Here is a 19,242-nt window from a genome sequence, read left to right on the forward strand (position 1 = left end):
CAATTCAAAGACAAACTTAGCTACTTTGTAGAATCAGAGGAAAAGAGGCAAACTTCTCACAGTTTGTGGCAATACCCACAATTTAATTTTCCAACAAAAAGTCCACTTTTGATTTTTAAAAGGCGATTTATAACAAGGCATATTAATTCTACTTTCTAACTTATCAATATTATTAATGATCCCTCCATAATCATGCCCTAACCTACTACTCTCTCACTATAAATCCTTTCTCTTTAACCCCTCATTCCATCAGACAGTTCTACCTCTGTGCCTTTAGTTATTTAATTATATCAACCTGGAACCTTCCTCTCCTGTAACTGTGACCCTAATGTCAGTCTAAATTCTATATGCCACTTGCTCTAGGTTAATGATTACAGTGAAATTACTTTGATTACTCCTCCTGCTGAACTTGTCTATACCTTGCTTCCCAACCTTTTTCACAGCACAGCACACAAAGAAAGTGCTATAAAACACACCATGGCAAACAGATGAGGCTACATGCAACTGCTCCCCAGTTACCTTGTGAATAAAACTACTGACAGCAGGGACTATGTGATTCTCCCTTTGACTTCCCCAAACTGCTCGGTATAGTGCTTAACACAGCGGGTAAAGAACTACTGAGTGGCCTACTTTGTGTTCGGCACTATGCTACTTAAATCATTATCTCACTTAACCTTCATAACAACCTTGTGAGTTTGTTATTATTCTCTCCTTTTTATATATAAAAAAGAACTCAAAAGATTAAAAAATTTTTTGAAAAATCACAGATAATGAAGGTCAGTATATAAACCCAACTATGTCAGATTCCTCACTTTCTCACATCCCTAAAAGTAGTTCTTTTCTTTAAATAAATAGTAGCTATCATAGCATATTGTGTGATCATGGTTTAGAAACCAGTAAAATTATTAGAATTAAGTTTTTAATATTCAGACTGCATATTAAAAGAATGAGTGAAAATTTAAAAACAAGTAAAAATTATCTCAAATAATTTTACATTAATAATAATTCTTAAATATTTTAATATAAATTAGGACAAGGGAATGAATACTTACCAGAAACACTGTTAAACGTTTTAAAAATTACTGATAAAAATATACAATTACATATTTTTAAGTTTCTAACTTTCTGGCTAAGACATGACTTTTAGTTCATGACAGTTAAATTAAAATAAAACTTTCCTCTTCTACAAATGACTGAAATGGCAGAAACTGTTACAATGGAATAATCAAAGATCCTGCCACAATTACATAATTCTAACATATTTATCAGTGCCTAATACCTGCAATGCATTATGCTTTACATTTTGTGAGCTATAAAGAAGAAAAAATAAAGTAATTGCTTTTCAGGAGCTTAGAATCTAGCTGAAGAGACAAGCTGTCCAGAAAAAATATTTATTAAAAAAATCAGAGACTTAATAAACGTGAAGAGAGTGGGAGTGACAGACACTCAGTATGGAGCAAATGCTAGAAAAACAGCATAAATAAATTTTAGAGGATAAGTTCAAGATGATTATCTCCTCAAATTCTCACAATGTCCAAAGAAACAGAAAAATGAGGACACAAACTGTATCATTATTTTAAATCATTTTAAATAGCATCCATATGTTGGAAATTATCAAAAACTTATGCAAGACAGCATACAAGGGAGACTAAATTGAGAAAAGAGCCCAACACATAATTTATTTCATGGGACAGGAAAATCCATGTAAGCAGTAAATCCCCAATTCAGAGTAACAGAGGAAAACAGGTGATAAAAGATAACGACACTTGAGGAAGAGACAGTCACCATCCTAAGAAGACTTCTAGCAGTTCAATCGAGTGCCAGAGACCACATCACAAAGGGCATTCCACAGCATTATTATTCCCAGCTTACATGTGACCTGGACTGTATTTTAAATTAAGCAAAACTACTGCTACAGCTGGCTGCTAATGAGGACAGTCACACCAGTTAAAGAAAAAAGGAATTACCCTAGCTAAATTTAACCTGTCAAAACAAATACGGAAAAGGAAATGTGGGGTGCCCTGGTGAACTACTCTGCCATCCTGAACCCAATGTGACTTCCTCCTTTCTTTTCAAAAGCATCTGAAGCTCTAATTTTGCTTAGAAGAAACACAGTATATCTAAACTATATATCCTTCTCCTTTCATTTACGTCTGGAAAAAAAAAAAGTGGGGGCGGGGAGGGAAAGGGAACCGACATAACTCAAGTCTATCTCAACTCTCAGTCAGTTAACTGGCCATTTATTTTCCCATCCTAAAGATGAACAAGAAAATAGATAGCTAGATAGCTAGATAGACAAAAAGATTCATCAATTTGAAAGAAGTGGTAAATCTGAGGTCCGAGGGCTAATTTTCCTCTGTGATACCATTTCTAAAAAGAAGAAAAGTGAAGTTTCTCTAATTATTTCTCAATGAGATTTATCATCATGAAGACAGAAAAAAATGGAGTGATCTGCAATATATCAAAGGTGGAAAATATAATCACTGAATTTTAAAACATAATGAAGGCATTGAAAAAAAAAAGATTGATCCTGCTGGATCAAGGTCATCTCCCAGAACTCACAGATTAAGTTCAAAATATGCATCTTATGCAAGAATTGATAAAAATATTGAGAACCACCCCATGAAATTCAACATCACTTGATAAGAATTTTAAAAAACAGAGGTAAAACCATTACTCTGAACATCATTAAAGCAAACAAACAAGCAAAAAACACTTAAAACTTCAGATCATTAATACCATCAAAAGCCAAAAATAACTGAAGGGGATCCACACTTGGATATACAGGATAAATATTTGAATTTCAAAAGTAAAAGAAAAAAGCATATAAGTAGATAAATGTGTTACCTACAAAGAAAAAAAAATTGTGCCAGAAGGCAATAAAGGAATGTCTATAAAGTTCTGAGTGTAAAACACCATAAAGCAAGAATTCTATCCTCAGCCAACCTTACCTGTATTGAGAACAGAATGACATAGGCAGTCTGTCATAAAATATAACCCACATATTCTTGCTGACAAAGAAGTCACAAAAAGTCCCTCACAAAATGATAAAAATAAAGAAACTAAGAAGGGTAGAAAGTAAAAGCAATAAAACATAAAGTTGAATAATTATTCCTAAAATAGTATGAAATAGAATACAAATATTAGTGTCTGATAATAATCATCTAGATCTAAATTTCCAGATAATAGTTTAACATGCAATAACATGGTACCTGAATTTGTAAGGTTCCTAACCTCATTTAAAATTACTGATATCAATTTTTTGAGTGGCAATACAGGAGTTAGGAAGTAGGGTGGTTCAGAGTGGCAGTAACAAAAGTTACTTTTTCTTTAGAAAATTTTATTTTAAAAGTGTGTATCAAAAGGCATAAATATATTTTGTTCATGTAAACTAAAAATAATTTGGTAATCAAAACTGACCTAAGAGCTTCCCTTTTTTCTCCTCCACCTATTCAGTTACTTCTAATCCTCCTCCATCACCTTTAGTCTTCACTTTGCAATTTTGTTTAAAGAGGGTTCACAACTGTCAATGGTAAACAAAGCAACTCAAGAATGCATGGGTAAACATAAGTACCACAATGCCAACAGAGCAGTCAGCAAGGCAGAGTAGCTGGGAGTTCCATGCTTTGTTTTCTAAAGCTTCTTTAGGGCTAGTTCTGATCATGACCTGTTATAACCCACCCCTGTAATGTGATACCTGCCCCTGTAATGTGATGGTGTTTTCTAACAAATTAATTCTACTACACACAACTTGTGCTATGAAAACAATAAGAGAATGTCAGTATTTCATTAGGTCTGGGAAATGGAGGTGTGAAGGAAAGAGGAAGAACTAAATGCATATGAAATGTCTCCTCTTAGATAATGCTTCATTCTTGATTACAAGAGAAATATAGCTCAAACGTTTTTAAGAACTTAAATTTGGTAAAAGAAGAATACAAATAAGACATAGAACTTCCAAATCATTAGAAGAAAAGAAGTAAATTTCATCACTATAGCAACTGTATAAAAGAGAAAAGGAAACTGTTAGGAAGCATTAACAAAAAATATAAAATAAGTATAAGATTATAGAGGCTTATCCAGAATGCTAACAAGGCTTTGGTTTAGATATAATTTGGTAATTATATTTATATAATTTGGTAATTATATAATTTTCTCTTTCCCCCTAAATGTTTACAAAGAATATGGAATATTTCTGTTTATTTGTTTTGTTTTTGTTTTATTTTTTACTGAAGTATAGCTGATTTACAATGTTGTATACTACTTTTGAATTAAGAAAATATATTTTTAAAAAACTAGCTCAGACAAAATTAAAAGCAAATATCAAAACTGTCTTCAAGGGAACAATTCCTCAAAGCATACTATTTAAAAGAACATGTAAATCAAACTTACTGGTTCATAAACTAGACCATCTGCAGATGCAACCATTGTTTCTGCTAAATCCAATACATCTGCTCCAATATCTGCATAAAAAAGAATTAGAAGTTTTATATTCTATGCTGAGAGTCAAACTATATCCACTAACCACTAACATAAGAAAAAATAAATGGAAAAGGAAAAGAGATTTAAGGTTGTTCTTAGATGAAATCTTTTAGAAATTAATTTCCTTAATTGGATAAAATGATTTCACACTTTAAAAAATTTTGTCTGAACTACTGAATTCTTGGTCTCTACTTTTCAAGCAGTAATTTAAGACACAATTTAAGATGAAAAAGCATCCTCATTTTTGAGAACTATACTGATTCAAACATTATCTATCTAGCATATTAACATTTTTCCACTTCTACCAGTATAATTAAGTGAAGCCAGCGAAGAAAACAGAAAAGGGTAACATCACCATTAACTCAAAAGATTTGGATCTGTATTTTAATATGCAGAAGTAAAAGTAAAGGGTAGTAAATTGAAACTGTGAAACAGGATATGTTTCTGGAATGTGGGTGTAAAAACCAGTATGCCAAACAAGAAAGAAATAAAGGATGTACCTAAACTAGAACTTCGATTTATAAAAATTTCCTCCAATTTTCTTTCATTTTAATTATACTAATGTGAAAGTTAAATCTCTTTATGGAGAAGAAATTTAAAGAATACAAGCTGGGGAGAAAAACAATTTGTATTCTTAAATTAAGATATCATAAAAGAAAAATAAAGTTAAAACAACCAGTGGCTTTTACTTTTTACTAGCAACTGTTTAAACCATAATCTATATATGCAATCATCAGGTTAAACACGTACTTACACTGACACTTCATGGCAACAGTAATATCTATATTGATTCTCAATTTGCTAAAAGACAAAAAGGAAACATTAGAATCTACCAATTGATCAACAAAACATGATCAATATAAAGCAACTGATCTATGAAAAACTTGGACTTCATACAGAATAAAATATCTCAATTAGAACTTGGATAGCATTCATATGGGCAAAACAAAGGCACTTTAAAAGTAAAAATTCTATTTTGTAATTATTCCAAAAGTCTTTCTGATTTCACAAGTTTTGAACACAGTATCCTTCATTTTAATGGCAATTCTACTATTAGTAAGTCCAAGCAACTCAGAAAAAAGTATTAACCTCTGTTTACATAAACCTTACGTAGACTATGCCATTAAACAATACAAAACTTTCAAAATCAAAAGTTAGGAATTGAAAGCCTTTCTCTCCTTATTTACCAAATAAATACCAGACATCAGGCATTGTACCTGATGTCCTACAAATACTATCCTCTTTATTCTTTACCATGGACCTATAAAGTAGATAGCTTTCAGTTCTACAAATAAGCCAATGGTGTTTACGGCAGTTTAAATAAATGCCTGGCTTAAGACCACATAACTACTGAAGTGGCATATTGGAAACTAGGTCTGTGTGACTCAAGATAAATGTACCCAAATTACCAGAAAAAAAAAAAAAAAAAACCTGATTCTTAAAGTTTTGCATGGCCTTTTAAAAAGGCTCAACCAATGCCTTATTTTCAAATATTTAGTACAAATCAAATTAATTTTCAAATATCAGAATCAGTGCCATGAATAACAGAATGAGTACAATCAGGATCAGTCCTGTCCTGCGCTTCCTATCAAAACTTTTTTTCACTCTAATAATTTTCATCTGGTTTCAATAGGGAGTACAGATTTTTAGAACTTCACAGAGTCTTAAAGTAGTCTAGAGTTCAAATAGTGTTCCAAATAACCCTGGGGTTTAGGCTCAGATTTATAGGAAGAGGGTGAGGTCAAGCAGACAGGCTTCTGGGTACCCCCACTACACTTATGTGGTGAACTACATGACTTCATTTAGAAAGAATAAAAATTATTTCATTGGTGCTAAAAAAAAACCAAAATAAGAAAAACAACAAATTCCTTAAAAACTAATGGCATTAAGAATAACACTGATGTTATAGATCAAGAAACTGAGGCCCAAAAGAAGTCAGTTGTATGACTTGCCCAAGGTTACACAGCACCTATTACAAATGTTGACTGACTGAATTCTCACTGACCTGAAGAGGAAAGTACTATAATTAGTATCCCCATTTTACAGAAAACGAAACTGAAGCACATGCAGAAATAGATTTAGTAAGTTCCCTAAAGTCACATACCTAGTAAATGGCAGAGCTGGGATTGAAATTGAGAAGTAAATGTTTCCTGCTATCTAGTGCAATCTAAGTATTATAAACCTGTTATCTTCAATCAATTAAAAAATCCAAATAATCCAAATAAAGTATATTTTGTCTCCTAATTAAGGTACTAATATTTTCAAAGGTTTAAAAGTGATGCTGTTTACCTTAAAATATAGTTTATACACAATTTACAACAATCAAGCTATAAGCATAAACAATGTAACCTTAGACAATTTATTTTCCAGTTCACACAGATCAGTAAGATATTTCAAAATCTAAAGAGTAAACAATTTCAAAACATCAAACAATTTCCGTCATTTCAACATCTAAGGAAAAACATATTCTCCTAGCCTTTTTAAACAAATGCATATTCAATCAGAGGACCTTTCTCTTAGAATTTAACCAGTATTCAAATTATTCTAAAATGTTTTACCTAATGCATACAATTAATGAGGATTTTTCAGTACTATTTCTTCAGAATTAAAATAAACCAAGTATAAAAGGTTAGACTTTTTTTTTAAATATGTTACCTTCAGAGCAATTTAAATCTAAAGGTATTTCAAAAAAAAAGTTACCTAGAAAAATCCTTGTCTACTTCATATTCATACTTCATCCATGTATCTTGATATACTGAAAATTCCATTATAGTTAATAAAGCCATAGTGGTAAATGCTATTAGAGAAACTGAGAAACCAACAAAAAAGGAAAGAATTAAAACAATTTTTAAAAGGTAAACAGCAGAAAACCATTTTAAGTAAGATTAAAATTAGCAAAGAATACCCCAATATGATTGCCACGTGAATGAATACAATAAAATGTTTTTCTTAAAATAGTCATTATAAATTTTTTTCTAAAACAGCTCAAAAATGAAGATTTAATGAACACAAACATTTGCACTATTGAGAAAGCATTTTATTTCTTCAATACGAAGGACATTTCTCACTAAATAGATTTGTCAAAATTCTACAAATACATAAAACTTTTACCTTGTTATATATAGCAGTGTCACAGATAAGATAAATGATGAAAGTAAGCATAAGTTTCACAACACAAATTTGAAAGTAGTCCCCTCATAATTAAAAATGCATCCATGCCTATAGTCCAATTAAAAAAAAAAACTAGCTTAATTTCTTAGATCCTAAGAATCTACAACAATCTGTGTCAGAAACTCAAATAACATCTCCAAATCTCTAATAAAACTTTCTACTTTGAAAGCTCCTAAGTATTTCACTTCATTTATAAAAGTAAAAGATCTAACAAAAAGAAAAAGCACTATCATATACTATGACAAACTGCACTTAAAATGGATTGTGCATCAAGAACTTGTACTATTTTCATTAACAAAAGTTAATCACAAGAGATTAGAAATAGCAAGCAATTTATTATACATTTTACTAAATGAAATGTCAATCTTATGGGAAGTATATTGTCTTATCAGCTCTTCATGGGGAAAGAAATAATAGTTAATACTGTTATAGTTGCATATTTTTCTGATATATTTCATTATTTATTTATTTAATAAATACTACTATCCGTACCAGGCACTGCTCTGAGCATTTTATAAATATTAATTTATTTAATTGCTACTGCAACTCTACCTGGCAAATACTGATATCATCCCCATTTCATGGAAGAAGAAACTAAAGCATAGACAGATTAACTTCCTCAAGATCAAGTATTTAGGAAGGGGCAGAGGTGGAATTTAAATCCAGACAGTCTGATTCCAAAGTCTAAGCTCTTAACTATTACCCTATGCTGCCTCTCTTCAGTAATGTGAAATTTAAGAATTTTTATTATAATGTCTAAATTGACTTATTCTTAACCAAAACAGACTGAGGCAGTTTCAACATCATTAAACAACTTCAATTCTTTTTATATATAATAATCTTGTTAATATACGTATACATAACTCAAGAGCACCAAAGCAGTAAAACTGGATTAATTTGTTCATTAATGTTTTAATAAACACTGCTAAATGCATAGACTGCACTGGGTTGGATGCGAAAAAGAATATACATAAGAATAAAATTAAGGCAAATAGTGTGGCATGAGGACAGACCAACTATAAAGTTACTGCACAGTTCATTGATGAGTTCTTCCTCATGGCTACATTTCTGTATGCTCTTGGTTGATAACTTAGAAGTTGCACTTACTGAAGGAGTTTTAATTTGAACTGATACTCACCTGTACCCCCACTGGCTGAAGTCTCTACATAGCTGTCAGGAACTTTCGGAAAGGCATCCAACTCTTTCACCAAACTTAAGGTTTTCTTCCGATTCAGTCGCCTCATCTTCAGGAAAACCTTCTTCTTCTTTCATATAGTCATGCTAAGGAATAAAAAATGAATAAATGAATCCTCCAAATAGATTAAAAGGTTTCTTTTATTTTTAGATAACTGACAAATGTCCTTGGAACAACGTAACATTCTTATTCCTCCTTGAGAAGAAAAAGCTTAACACTTATCCACACCTCTTTTTTCTCCACTTCCACCCTGACAAAAAAGTACTAATGACAGGCAATTTACACACACAAACACATTAAATAGCCAAAAAAAGTGAAAATCAATTCAATTACATTTGTAATATTTGAATATACAAATTAAATAGTCTTTCTCCTATGAAATTAACAAAACATATAAAAATAATACATTCCCATTAATGGATGACAATGAAGTAAAGCAGATATGCTCATACACTGCTAACAAGAACATAAATATTCACCACTCTTATTCTAAGTAAATTCCTTTTTTAGGAATGTATCCGAAGGAAAATATCTGTGTTGTGCACAAAAATTTGATGAGGATATTTCTTGTATGGCTATTTTTAAATATTGAAGATAGAAACGAACTCCTCGTATCCAATATACAAATTACAGTGAATTAAAAGTTCTAAAACTATGTAAACACTGAAAATCTTATAAAAGAAAACATTTAATGATGTAAGAAAATACTCATAATACAGTAAGCAAAGACCAGAAGGCCATATGCCAGTTTTATGGGAGACAGGGAAAAAGATATATGGGAAACAAACTGAAAGCCTATACACAAAATGTTATAAGTAGATCATGGGAGGATTTTGTCTTCTTTACAAAATTTTGGATTTTCCAAATTATCTTCTTTTATAATAAAAATATTATTTAAAAATTGCTTGCTATTCTCTTTTTGATCAATATGCCAACTACATCTAAAATATGCTAGCCATAAAAATAACTGAAATCTCAAATATTTATATAATTTTTTTTTTTTTTTTGCGGTACGCGGGTCTCTCACTGTTGTGGCCTCTCCCATTGCGGAGCACAGGCTCCGGACGCGCAGGCTCAGCAGCCATGGCTCACGGGCCCAGCCGCTCTGCGGCATGTGGGATCTTCCCGGACCGGGGCAAGAACCCGTGTCCCAGCATCGGCAAGCGAACTCTCAACCACTGCGCCACCAGGGAAGCCCTTTATATAATTTTTTTTATATGACTGATTTATATAAATAATATTATAGGTGATACTACAAGCATTACCAGAAATCAAAGTTGTATTGATAAAATCAACACATAACAGAGTAAGTTAAATGGTTGAAAAAGTCACTAAAAGAATGTCTCTAGAAGAAAGCAGAAAGACTTGTCTGAAATCTAAGTAGGATTAATACAGAAAGAACAGACCATAGAAAGAGTATTCATGGAGAAAAAAGGAGACTCAGGGAAGTAAAAACTGACAGTAATCATGAACACTGTCCAAAAGAGAGCAGGACCTAACCAGAGGCACTATTAATCAGTCCACGAAGGAGCCACGGCCCTAAAATGAAGCTAAATGCATTAATGGGTTGATTTCATTTGCCATTATAAATACCCAACTAACTCCCCTTGCTGATTCCATGCTCAAAAGTGGCCTTCAGAATATAATTTTGCATTTCATGTATATGGTTTTCCTAAGGAAAAAAAAGAACACGTAGACAAGAGATGACAGTGTTTGATCCCCATGACAGTTATAAAACTGCTCTTCTCGGGCTTCCCTGGTGGCACAGTGGTTGGGAGTCCGCCTGCTGATGCGGGGGATGCGGGTTCGTGCCCCGGTCCGGGAGGATGCCCCGTGCCGCGAAGCGGCTGGGCCCGTGGGCCATGGCCGCTGGGCCTGCGCGTCCGGAGCCTGTGCTCCGCGTTGGGAGAGGCCACAACAGTGAGAGGCCCGCATACTGCAAAAAAAACCCCAAAAAACTGCTCTTCTCATCTGTAAATTAAGCTTCTGAGTGTTTATTAAGCATAAGCCATGTTCCTCAAGTTTGTTCAACTCAGTAATCAAATTTATTTTCTGTACCTGCTTAGCAGTAACAGCACCAAGACTGATCCTTCTTCCATCTTTCAATTTATACTCATTCTTTCCTACAGGGGCTAAATAATAAATATGTTCAAGCCACTTATCTTTAAGACAAAACTCTCCACGTAAGCTCAAGTCCAACTCCAACTACTGTATAGATCTCCAGCTGCATACCTACAGCAAAACTTAAAGGTATGAGTTGTCCGTATTCATATACTGAGACTACTTCCTCGCCTCTCAACTAAATTTGCTCTCAGCAAGGTTATTAACGACTTGCTTAGTACCAAACCCAACGGACAATTTTTAGCCCTTAATCAATTTTGTTTCTGAGAAAATATATTTTCTCACTTATTCATCACTTCTTTTTCTCCTTGAAACAGTCTCTTACCCTGGCTTAGGTAATACTATACTCCTGATTTTTGTTTTACCTCTAAGATCTTCTTTGGCTTATTTTGCAGATTCTTCTTCCTCTCAGAGGACACTAGGCCCTCCTCCCAACCTCCACACTTCCCCCAAGTGATCTCCCATCCCTTCCATTTCTATCTACATGTTGATTCCTCTCAAATCTTTATTCCCAGTCCAAATCTTTCTGCAGACATGTATATCTTTTTGCCTTCTATTACATTTTCATTAGGGCATTCCAGAGACAATTCAGACAAAACAAGTCTAAAAATAAATACTTCACCCTACCAAACCTTTTTCTCCTCCTGTGTCCCTATATTCGTTAATGATGACACATGCACCCAAATGCACAAGCTAGAAACATAAGTTGCATCCTTAGACTTAAACTCTTCCTAAATTTCTCTCAAATCTGTCATTTCTTTTCCAGGCCCATTGAGAAGTTCCTTACTAGGAGCCTAGTCTCAGCTGCCATAATCTATCTCTGCATTGCTTCAATCTTCAATCTTTCAATTCACTCTCCACACTACAATCAATAATATTTTTAATACATAAAACTGATCATATAAATTTTATTTTAAAATATTTTTATAGGTCCCCATTACATTTAAAGAGTTTGGACCCTATCCTAACATGGTTTACAAAGCACTCAAAACACAGGCCCTGCTTACCTCTCTTCAAAACCCAATCCCTCAAAGTCTTAGTTCCAACCATACTAAATCACTTTCTGTTCCTTAAACATGCTATTCTCTCTACTATAAATATCCTTCCCCCACTCCCCCACCTCTACATTTGGCTAACTCCTATTTACTCTTCAAGTCTCAGTCTAAATCTCTCTCTCAGGGGGAAAAAAAAAACTTCTATGACCTCAAACATGAGTTATAGCATGGCCTCCTAGAACACTGTGCCTTTATCACACTATTTATACTTGCTTAATTTTGTTTTCTCCATTGTAATTTTAGGGCAGGAACCATGTCTAACTTAATCTTTGTATCTCCAATGCACAGCAGGTTACTTGATAAATATTTATGGAAGGAAGGAAAGAAGGAAGGTGGGAAATCTCCTCAGAAAAACTCACGGTAGCACAGCTTTCCAATCAAAAGTCATACTTAGATAAGTAAATATGTAAAAATATAAGATCTACAAGAAGAATTTTTGTTTTGCTCACTACAGTATATCCCTAGCACCTACAACAGTGGTTGGCACATAGTAGGTATAGCATTGTTGAGCAAATGAATAAAACTGTGAATTTTACTTTCTAAATTTTCTATATTGTAATGAGCTCTATAAATGCTTTCTTGTAAATGACATGTAAGTATAAAGATATGGAAAGCAGCTAGTTTTACCAACCCTCTAACACTTCATATAACCTATCCAGCACTCCTCCCTTAATCATCTAACTAGTGTACTCACCTGGCTCTCTCCCAGCCTCTGGCTTCTTCCATTCCTAGTTTTCACGATTCCACGGCCTGACCCTGAGGGCATGCATAGGGCACTCTCACTGCCTCTCCCCCATCCCCGGACAGAAAGGTGGACAACAGCAGGCTGTGTCTCACCTTCTGCTAAGACAGCTCTATTCTACAATGGAGCACCTTGCCACTCTGCTGCTGCTCCAGTCCCATTCCTGTTAGCTCAGCATTAACCTACATCCAAAAATTCGTTCCACCTCGAATACTTGCCAATCTACTCTATAGAGCCACTGTTCTGATATGAACAAGTCATCCAATAACTTCCAGTTTTTCTAAAAGCAATCCTTCTACCTGCTCTTTATGAAACATAACATTCTCCTGGTGGTAATTATCTTTGAATCATACTTCATTTCTGAGACTCACAGGTAAAGAAGTAGCATGTTTTAACATGATATCTCAACCATCTCTTCCCTTTTCAAGTCTATCTTCTAATAATAATAATAAACACACATACTACATTAGAATTATAGCTAGCTTTCATATTATATGCTAGGTATTATTTGAAGCACTTTATATATTAAATTCATTTAATCCTCTAAAGGACTCTACAAAGTAAATACTATTTTTATTCACTTATAGATAAGGAAACTGAGGCACAGACAGTTAAGTATTTTCTTTTTTTTTTAAATATTTATTTATTTGGTTGCACCGGGTCTTAGTTGTGGCAGGCGGGCTCCTTAGTTGCGGCTCACCAGCTCCTTAGTTGCGGCTCCTGTACTCCTTAGTTGCAGCACACGGGCTCCTTGGCATGCAAACTCTTAGTTGCTGCATGCATGTGGGATCTAGTTCCCTGACCAGGGATTGAACCCAGGCCCCCTGCATTGGGAGTGCAGAGTCTTACCCACTGCGCCACCAGGGAAGTCCCCAGTCAAGTATTTTCAAGGCCCACACAGCAGGTGGTAGAAACTGGATTCACTGCCAAGCAGCTTGGCTCCAGAGTCCATACTCCAACCCACAGTGTACACTAACTCACTTCAGCACTTGATTCATCTTCCATTAACACCTGGATATATTTAGAACTTCCTTAATGACTTCAGCACCTGGATCATTCACTGCACTTCTTCCCCATTCCATCACCACCCTATGACACTCAGTCTCGGGCACTCATTCAAAATGATAATCCTTTCACCATGTAAGCCTAACAGATATTCTCCAGTGACTTCCATCTTAATTCTATACAAAGCCACACATGAACAAGGCCATGCTTTGGCTCCTCTTAACTTTTAAAACTGTTCCACCTCTAATATCCAAATCACCAATTTTCCTCTCTGAGCAGAAACAATTATCCTTCCAGCTCTTTAATTTCCTCACTAGGGAAGAATCTACTCTTCATTTTCCCTGTGTTCTCAATCCCTTGGATTCCTCCCAGTCATTCAGTTCCACTGCTCCCATTCCCACTCTATCTGCCTCTCCATCCAGCTCAGTCAGACATTTTCAAAAATGCATTTAGAAAGACCCTAGGTCAGTGGTTTCCAGAACCACAGAACTGCCATTCTGTTACAAAAGTTTCTAGTCTGTACCTAAGTGAAAAAATACAACGACAATATAGGATTCTTTTTTTAAGTTAAATTTATTCAGTTTAAAAATCTTTTATTCTGAGATTATTTCCTTCCTTTTTTTTAATGTGTCAAATGTCCCTTCTACGATAAAATTAGATAGAAAGTTTTTTGTTTGTTTGTTTTTGGATATCTTTCTTTAATAAAATTAAAAACTGCAATTCTAGGGCTTCCCTGGTGGCGCAGTGGTTGAGAGTCCACCCGCCGATGCAGGGGACACGGGTTCGTGCCCCAGTCCGGAAAGATCCCACATGCCGCGGAGCGGCTAGGCCCGTGAGCCACGGCCGCTGAGCCTGTGCGTTCGCAGCCTGTGCTCACCAACGGGAGAGGCCACAACAGTGAGAGGCCCGTGTACCGCAAAAAAAAAAAAAAAAAAAAACTGCAATTCTATATCAGTCCTTAAGTCCAGCCCCTTTCCCTGATTTTTTCTATACATTTTTTTGTACTGGTTAACAAAATTTAGGAGCCATTATGCTAGATTCCTTTGCCCATTGGTTGGTGATGCTCTTCATACTTTGATAATCTCCAGTCCAGTATCATATCTTCAATTTCTCTCCTGAACTGTTGTGTATACTAAAAAATAAAACAAGCAAATTCCAGGAAGTCACTGATAATAACTGAGACTAAGACAATGCTCTGAAAAACTGCATAAGAAATAAGAAACCACCTTTCATGCTGGAACACAGAGACACATTATCAACACTCAATCTAAGAAATGTCAAACAGCTAGTATTTCATCATCTGTGTCCACGTGAATATAATGAAACTATCAGATGCTTTGCCAAAATTAAAATATAGAATTCATGACACTTTTATGGTCTGCTGAATTGTTTAATTACTTCTTCAAACAAAAATGGAGACATAATTTATCTTCTGCTACCCACACTTTATGAGCTAACTTCTATTTTTAATGTATATTTAACAATATGAGAAATATTTAATTGGTTAATACACATGGCCATTGTTGTGAGTTGAACTATGTCTCCCAAAAGGATACTTTTAGGTCCTCACCCCTGGTATCTGTGAATGGGTCTTATTTGGAAATATTTGGGTTTTTAAAGATGTTAAGAGACCATACTGCATTAAGGTGGCCCAAAATCCAATGACTGGTGCCCTTTTAACAAGGCCATGTGAGAATACACAGACACACAGGGGAGAATGCCATGTGAAGACAGGCAGAGATTAGAGTGATGTATCTACAAGCCAAGGAGTCAAGGATTGCCCAGATGCTAGAAGAGACGAGGAAGGTTTCTTTCCTAGAGCTGTCAGAGGGAGTATGGCCCTGCTGACACCTTAATTTCAGTCTGGTAGTCTCCCAAACTGTAAGAGAACAAATTTCTAGTTTTCAAAGCCATCCAGTTGGTAATTTGTTATGGCAGTCCTATGAAACTAACACAAGCCATTAATAACAATGAGAAAGGAGATGGAACAAATATTATCCAGGCTATCACTGAACTTCAGAAATGAAAAGCAAAACTATGACTTATATGTAATTTTAAACTACTTGACAATATTGCATTAGAATACAATAAATTTTATGAAAGATAACTTAGTTTCACTTTACAAACACTAGATATCAAAAAAGTACTCATTCTTTTCACTTTAAAACTTTTTACAACAGAGTTAAATTTTGTTTTTAAAATTATTTACACTAACATAATTCAAACAAATCTAATAAACTTCCAAGTGATTTAAAAAAAAAAAAAAGGTTTACTTGGAAGCCAAGTAAGATGGTATAAATGTGAGTTTTTTGTGATCAAAAACACTTGGGGGACTTCTAGGCACTTACCAGCTATGTGATGAATTTGAAAAGATCCTCAACTTCTCAGAATTCTTTTATAATTTTGTTTTAAAAGGAGGGAGGGAGACATAATGGTTACCTCACAGTTTTTAATCAAGATAAAAATGAGTCATTTGATAAATATCTGTTTCTAATTCTCAAAAGAAATGCAAAGACTTGTAGGATATTTGAGGTTTATGTTAAAGTCTTTAGGAAGGTGGGAAAGTGAAGTTAGGTGACAATAACATGAATAGACTGAGGATTATACAAATTGATAGAATGAAAGTTAAAAGAAGAAACTATAGAGTGATGGCAACACAACAATTTGTAAGTACCTAGTAGCAAGATGAAGCAAAGACAAACCTCCTCCTCCTCAAAGAATGGTTTGACTACAGTAACTACTCAATAAAAGCATACAAAATTGAATTAAATTAATTGAATTAAACAAGTAAGGAAAGTGTGAGGAAAAGGTCAGAGACACATGAAATTATATATATATATATATATTTTTTTTTTTTTTTTTTTTTTTTTTTGCTGTACGCGGGCCTCTCACTGTTGTGGCCTCTCCCGTTGCGGAGCACAGGCTCCGGACGCAGAGGCTCAGCGGCCATGGCTCACGGGCCCAGCTGCTCCGGGGCATGTGGGATCTTCCTGGACCGGGGCACGAACCCGTGTCCCCTGCATCGGCAGGTGGACTCTCAACCACTGGGCCACCAGGGAAGCCCACATGAAATATATTGACAACAGAATGAAGGTCCCCAAAAGCAAGGAGAATGGGTTAACAAGGCACCTAGGGCAGAAATGACCTAGAACTGACCTAGACTTAAGTAAGACTGCATGGAGTAGTAGAAAGAGGAATCTGTACCTTAGTAATTAAGAGAGGATAACGGCTTAAGAAAGCAAGTAATTGGAAGATGGAGTTTAAGGGCATTTTAACCATATAGACTGAAGAGTTTAATCAATTTTGGAATCAAAGAAATTACTTATAAAAGCATCTTCTTCAGTCTATATTTTGACTAAGAACAAAGGCAACATTTTGTGAGTAGGTATAGAAGTTAGAAAACAAAAATTTAAAAATAACAAGAGCTAACATTTAATGAAAGTTAACTGTATGTCAGGCATTGTTCTAGGTGCTTTGTATGTTTTAGCTCACTTGATCATCACCACTCACTTTCTGAGTTGTATTATTATTATTCCCATTTTGCAGATAAGGAAACTAAGACAGAAAGAGGTTAATTTACCCATCATGACATTAAGAGGTAGAATCAGAATAAATATAGAAAAACTGTTAAATAGGATTTGGAGCATGCACAGACTGCCTAAAGAGTAACTTCTATTAAAAATGTTTCACTATTTCTTCCAATTAAATGACTAATCCTCAAAGAAATTTATTATTTTTTCTAATTTTTTTTTGATGCTGTTGTTCCAAACTAGTACTGATTTCCTCTGAGACTTTCAAGCTTGATATATTTTTATGATTTGTACCCTCAAACAATTACAGCAGTCAGTTGTGACTGAAGTTCATCATCAAAAAGAAAGAAATTCCGCCCCACGTTCTCCCCCCCGAAGAAAACCATGAAATTTTTTTTCATGTTTTTCCTCTGAGAGAACTGGAATAATTGCATCAATTTGGAAATATCAATAAACAAATTAAGTAAACAAACATAAGTCCTGAATTCTTCAGTGAACAAGCCTAATTCATTTCTTTATAATGGCTGTACACTAGAGTTCAATGAAATACCTAAGTACAACTGCAAACAAATAAATAAATCCCGTTTTTAACTGTATCTTTATCTGCTTCTGTATCTTCATCTTTAACTGATTCTGAAAGCCAGTCTTGCATCATTTTAACCGGTATTTTGTAACTTTGTGTTGTCTCGAGGGCACTAAATCCTAAATATAAAAGTTACTGGAACGTGTTTTCTCAAACAATGACCTATTAATTCTATATACTACCAATACCCAAAGCTATTCTCTACCACGAGCTGACATGTTATCTAACAAGGGCTTCTTAACTCTTCAAGGGTTTCAGAAAAGTAGTGACACTCGAACCTGTCTCTCCTACAGCATCTCACCCTGCCCTGCCCCTTTCTCAATTTCCTAAGCGGCGTGCGAACCTCCCGAGGCGAGGCCAAGACCTCGTTCTTTCTTAGAGAGCACAACTTGCTGCGAAGAATTTGGTATCTGAAATGGGGATGGGAGCCAGACACCCGGCACGATCGGGACACTATCAGGCTGGTCTTCACAACGCGGGACCCTCCGCCCCTGCGGACGGGAGGAGCCACCGGGGCACGGGGCACTGTGAGAAGCAATGGGCCAGGATCAGCAGCTATGGGGACGCAGCTAAACTCCTTCAAGTTGGAAGACAGCGGAGAGACACTGGACCAGGAAAAGGGGAGCTTCCAGGCGCAGCGCTGCCCAGAGTCCTGCCAGTAACGACCCCGGGGAAGGTAAGTAGACCGGCTCCCCGGTCCGGCCCGCTCTCCGGAAGAGAGGAACTAAGACAGGGAGCTAACGCTATGACGGGCTCTCACCCCTTTAACCACATTCATGCCCTGAACAGCCCTGGAACAAACGAGAAAACAGCACCCGGCGAGGTTTCAGTATTTTACCTTGTGCTACGGTCCCAGCCGACCGCCATGTTTCACAGAAGCCCGGTCGCCCGGGCTCCCGTTTACCCGGAAATATCGCGAGAACAAAAGCGACTACCACCGTGGAAAACGTCAGCGGGGGGGTGGGGGGCGGGGAAACGGTGTAGAGTTCTCGCGATATTCCTTTCGCTGACGAAGTGCTTTGTGAATCGAGAGGTGTGAGCCAAGTTAAAGGGGCTCGGCTAAGAAGAAGGGAGGTTTAAACTTATTTCACTCGTGACCACGTGGCTAGCAAGGAATTAACTTCTCCAAGGAGAGCTTTGTTACCTACCAACGGATACTTAGAGACTACAGAAAGAATCTCAACTCCTCTAATAGTACTTCGTTAGGAATGAGATACTTGGGCGCAGGAATTAACATTTGCAGCCCTATCCGTATTACTCTTCCAAACTCTGCACCACGTTTTGTGCCCCTTTATTTTCTTCTGTCAAGAACGTTTAAACTTTCCTTTCCAGGCACAGGTAACGCTTTTAAATTATCTGTT

General features: G+C 35.6%; 1 protein-coding gene across 1 annotated transcript in view; it reads right to left on the minus strand.

The window, feature by feature from the left end:
• Positions 1-18,799, minus strand: part of ERGIC2 (ERGIC and golgi 2) — a 39,988-nt gene extending 21,189 nt beyond the window's left edge. Inside the window, exons 1-5 of the mRNA XM_022577867.3 lie at positions 18,720-18,799; positions 8,789-8,931; positions 7,180-7,288; positions 5,234-5,280; positions 4,390-4,460 (exon numbers count right to left, since the gene is read on the minus strand). Coding sequence (XP_022433575.1) covers positions 4,390-4,460; positions 5,234-5,280; positions 7,180-7,288; positions 8,789-8,894 — 333 coding nt within the window. The 5' untranslated portion in view covers positions 8,895-8,931; positions 18,720-18,799. The remainder of the gene's footprint in view (positions 1-4,389; positions 4,461-5,233; positions 5,281-7,179; positions 7,289-8,788; positions 8,932-18,719) is intronic.
• Between the last annotated feature and the right edge of the window lie 443 nt (positions 18,800-19,242).

The sequence above is a fragment of the Delphinapterus leucas genome, chromosome 11 (genome assembly GCF_059928025.1).
Source record: "Delphinapterus leucas isolate spDelLeu-1000000601 "Yukka" chromosome 11, BTC_Dleu_Yukka2, whole genome shotgun sequence".
Lineage (NCBI taxonomy): Eukaryota > Metazoa > Chordata > Mammalia > Artiodactyla > Monodontidae > Delphinapterus > Delphinapterus leucas.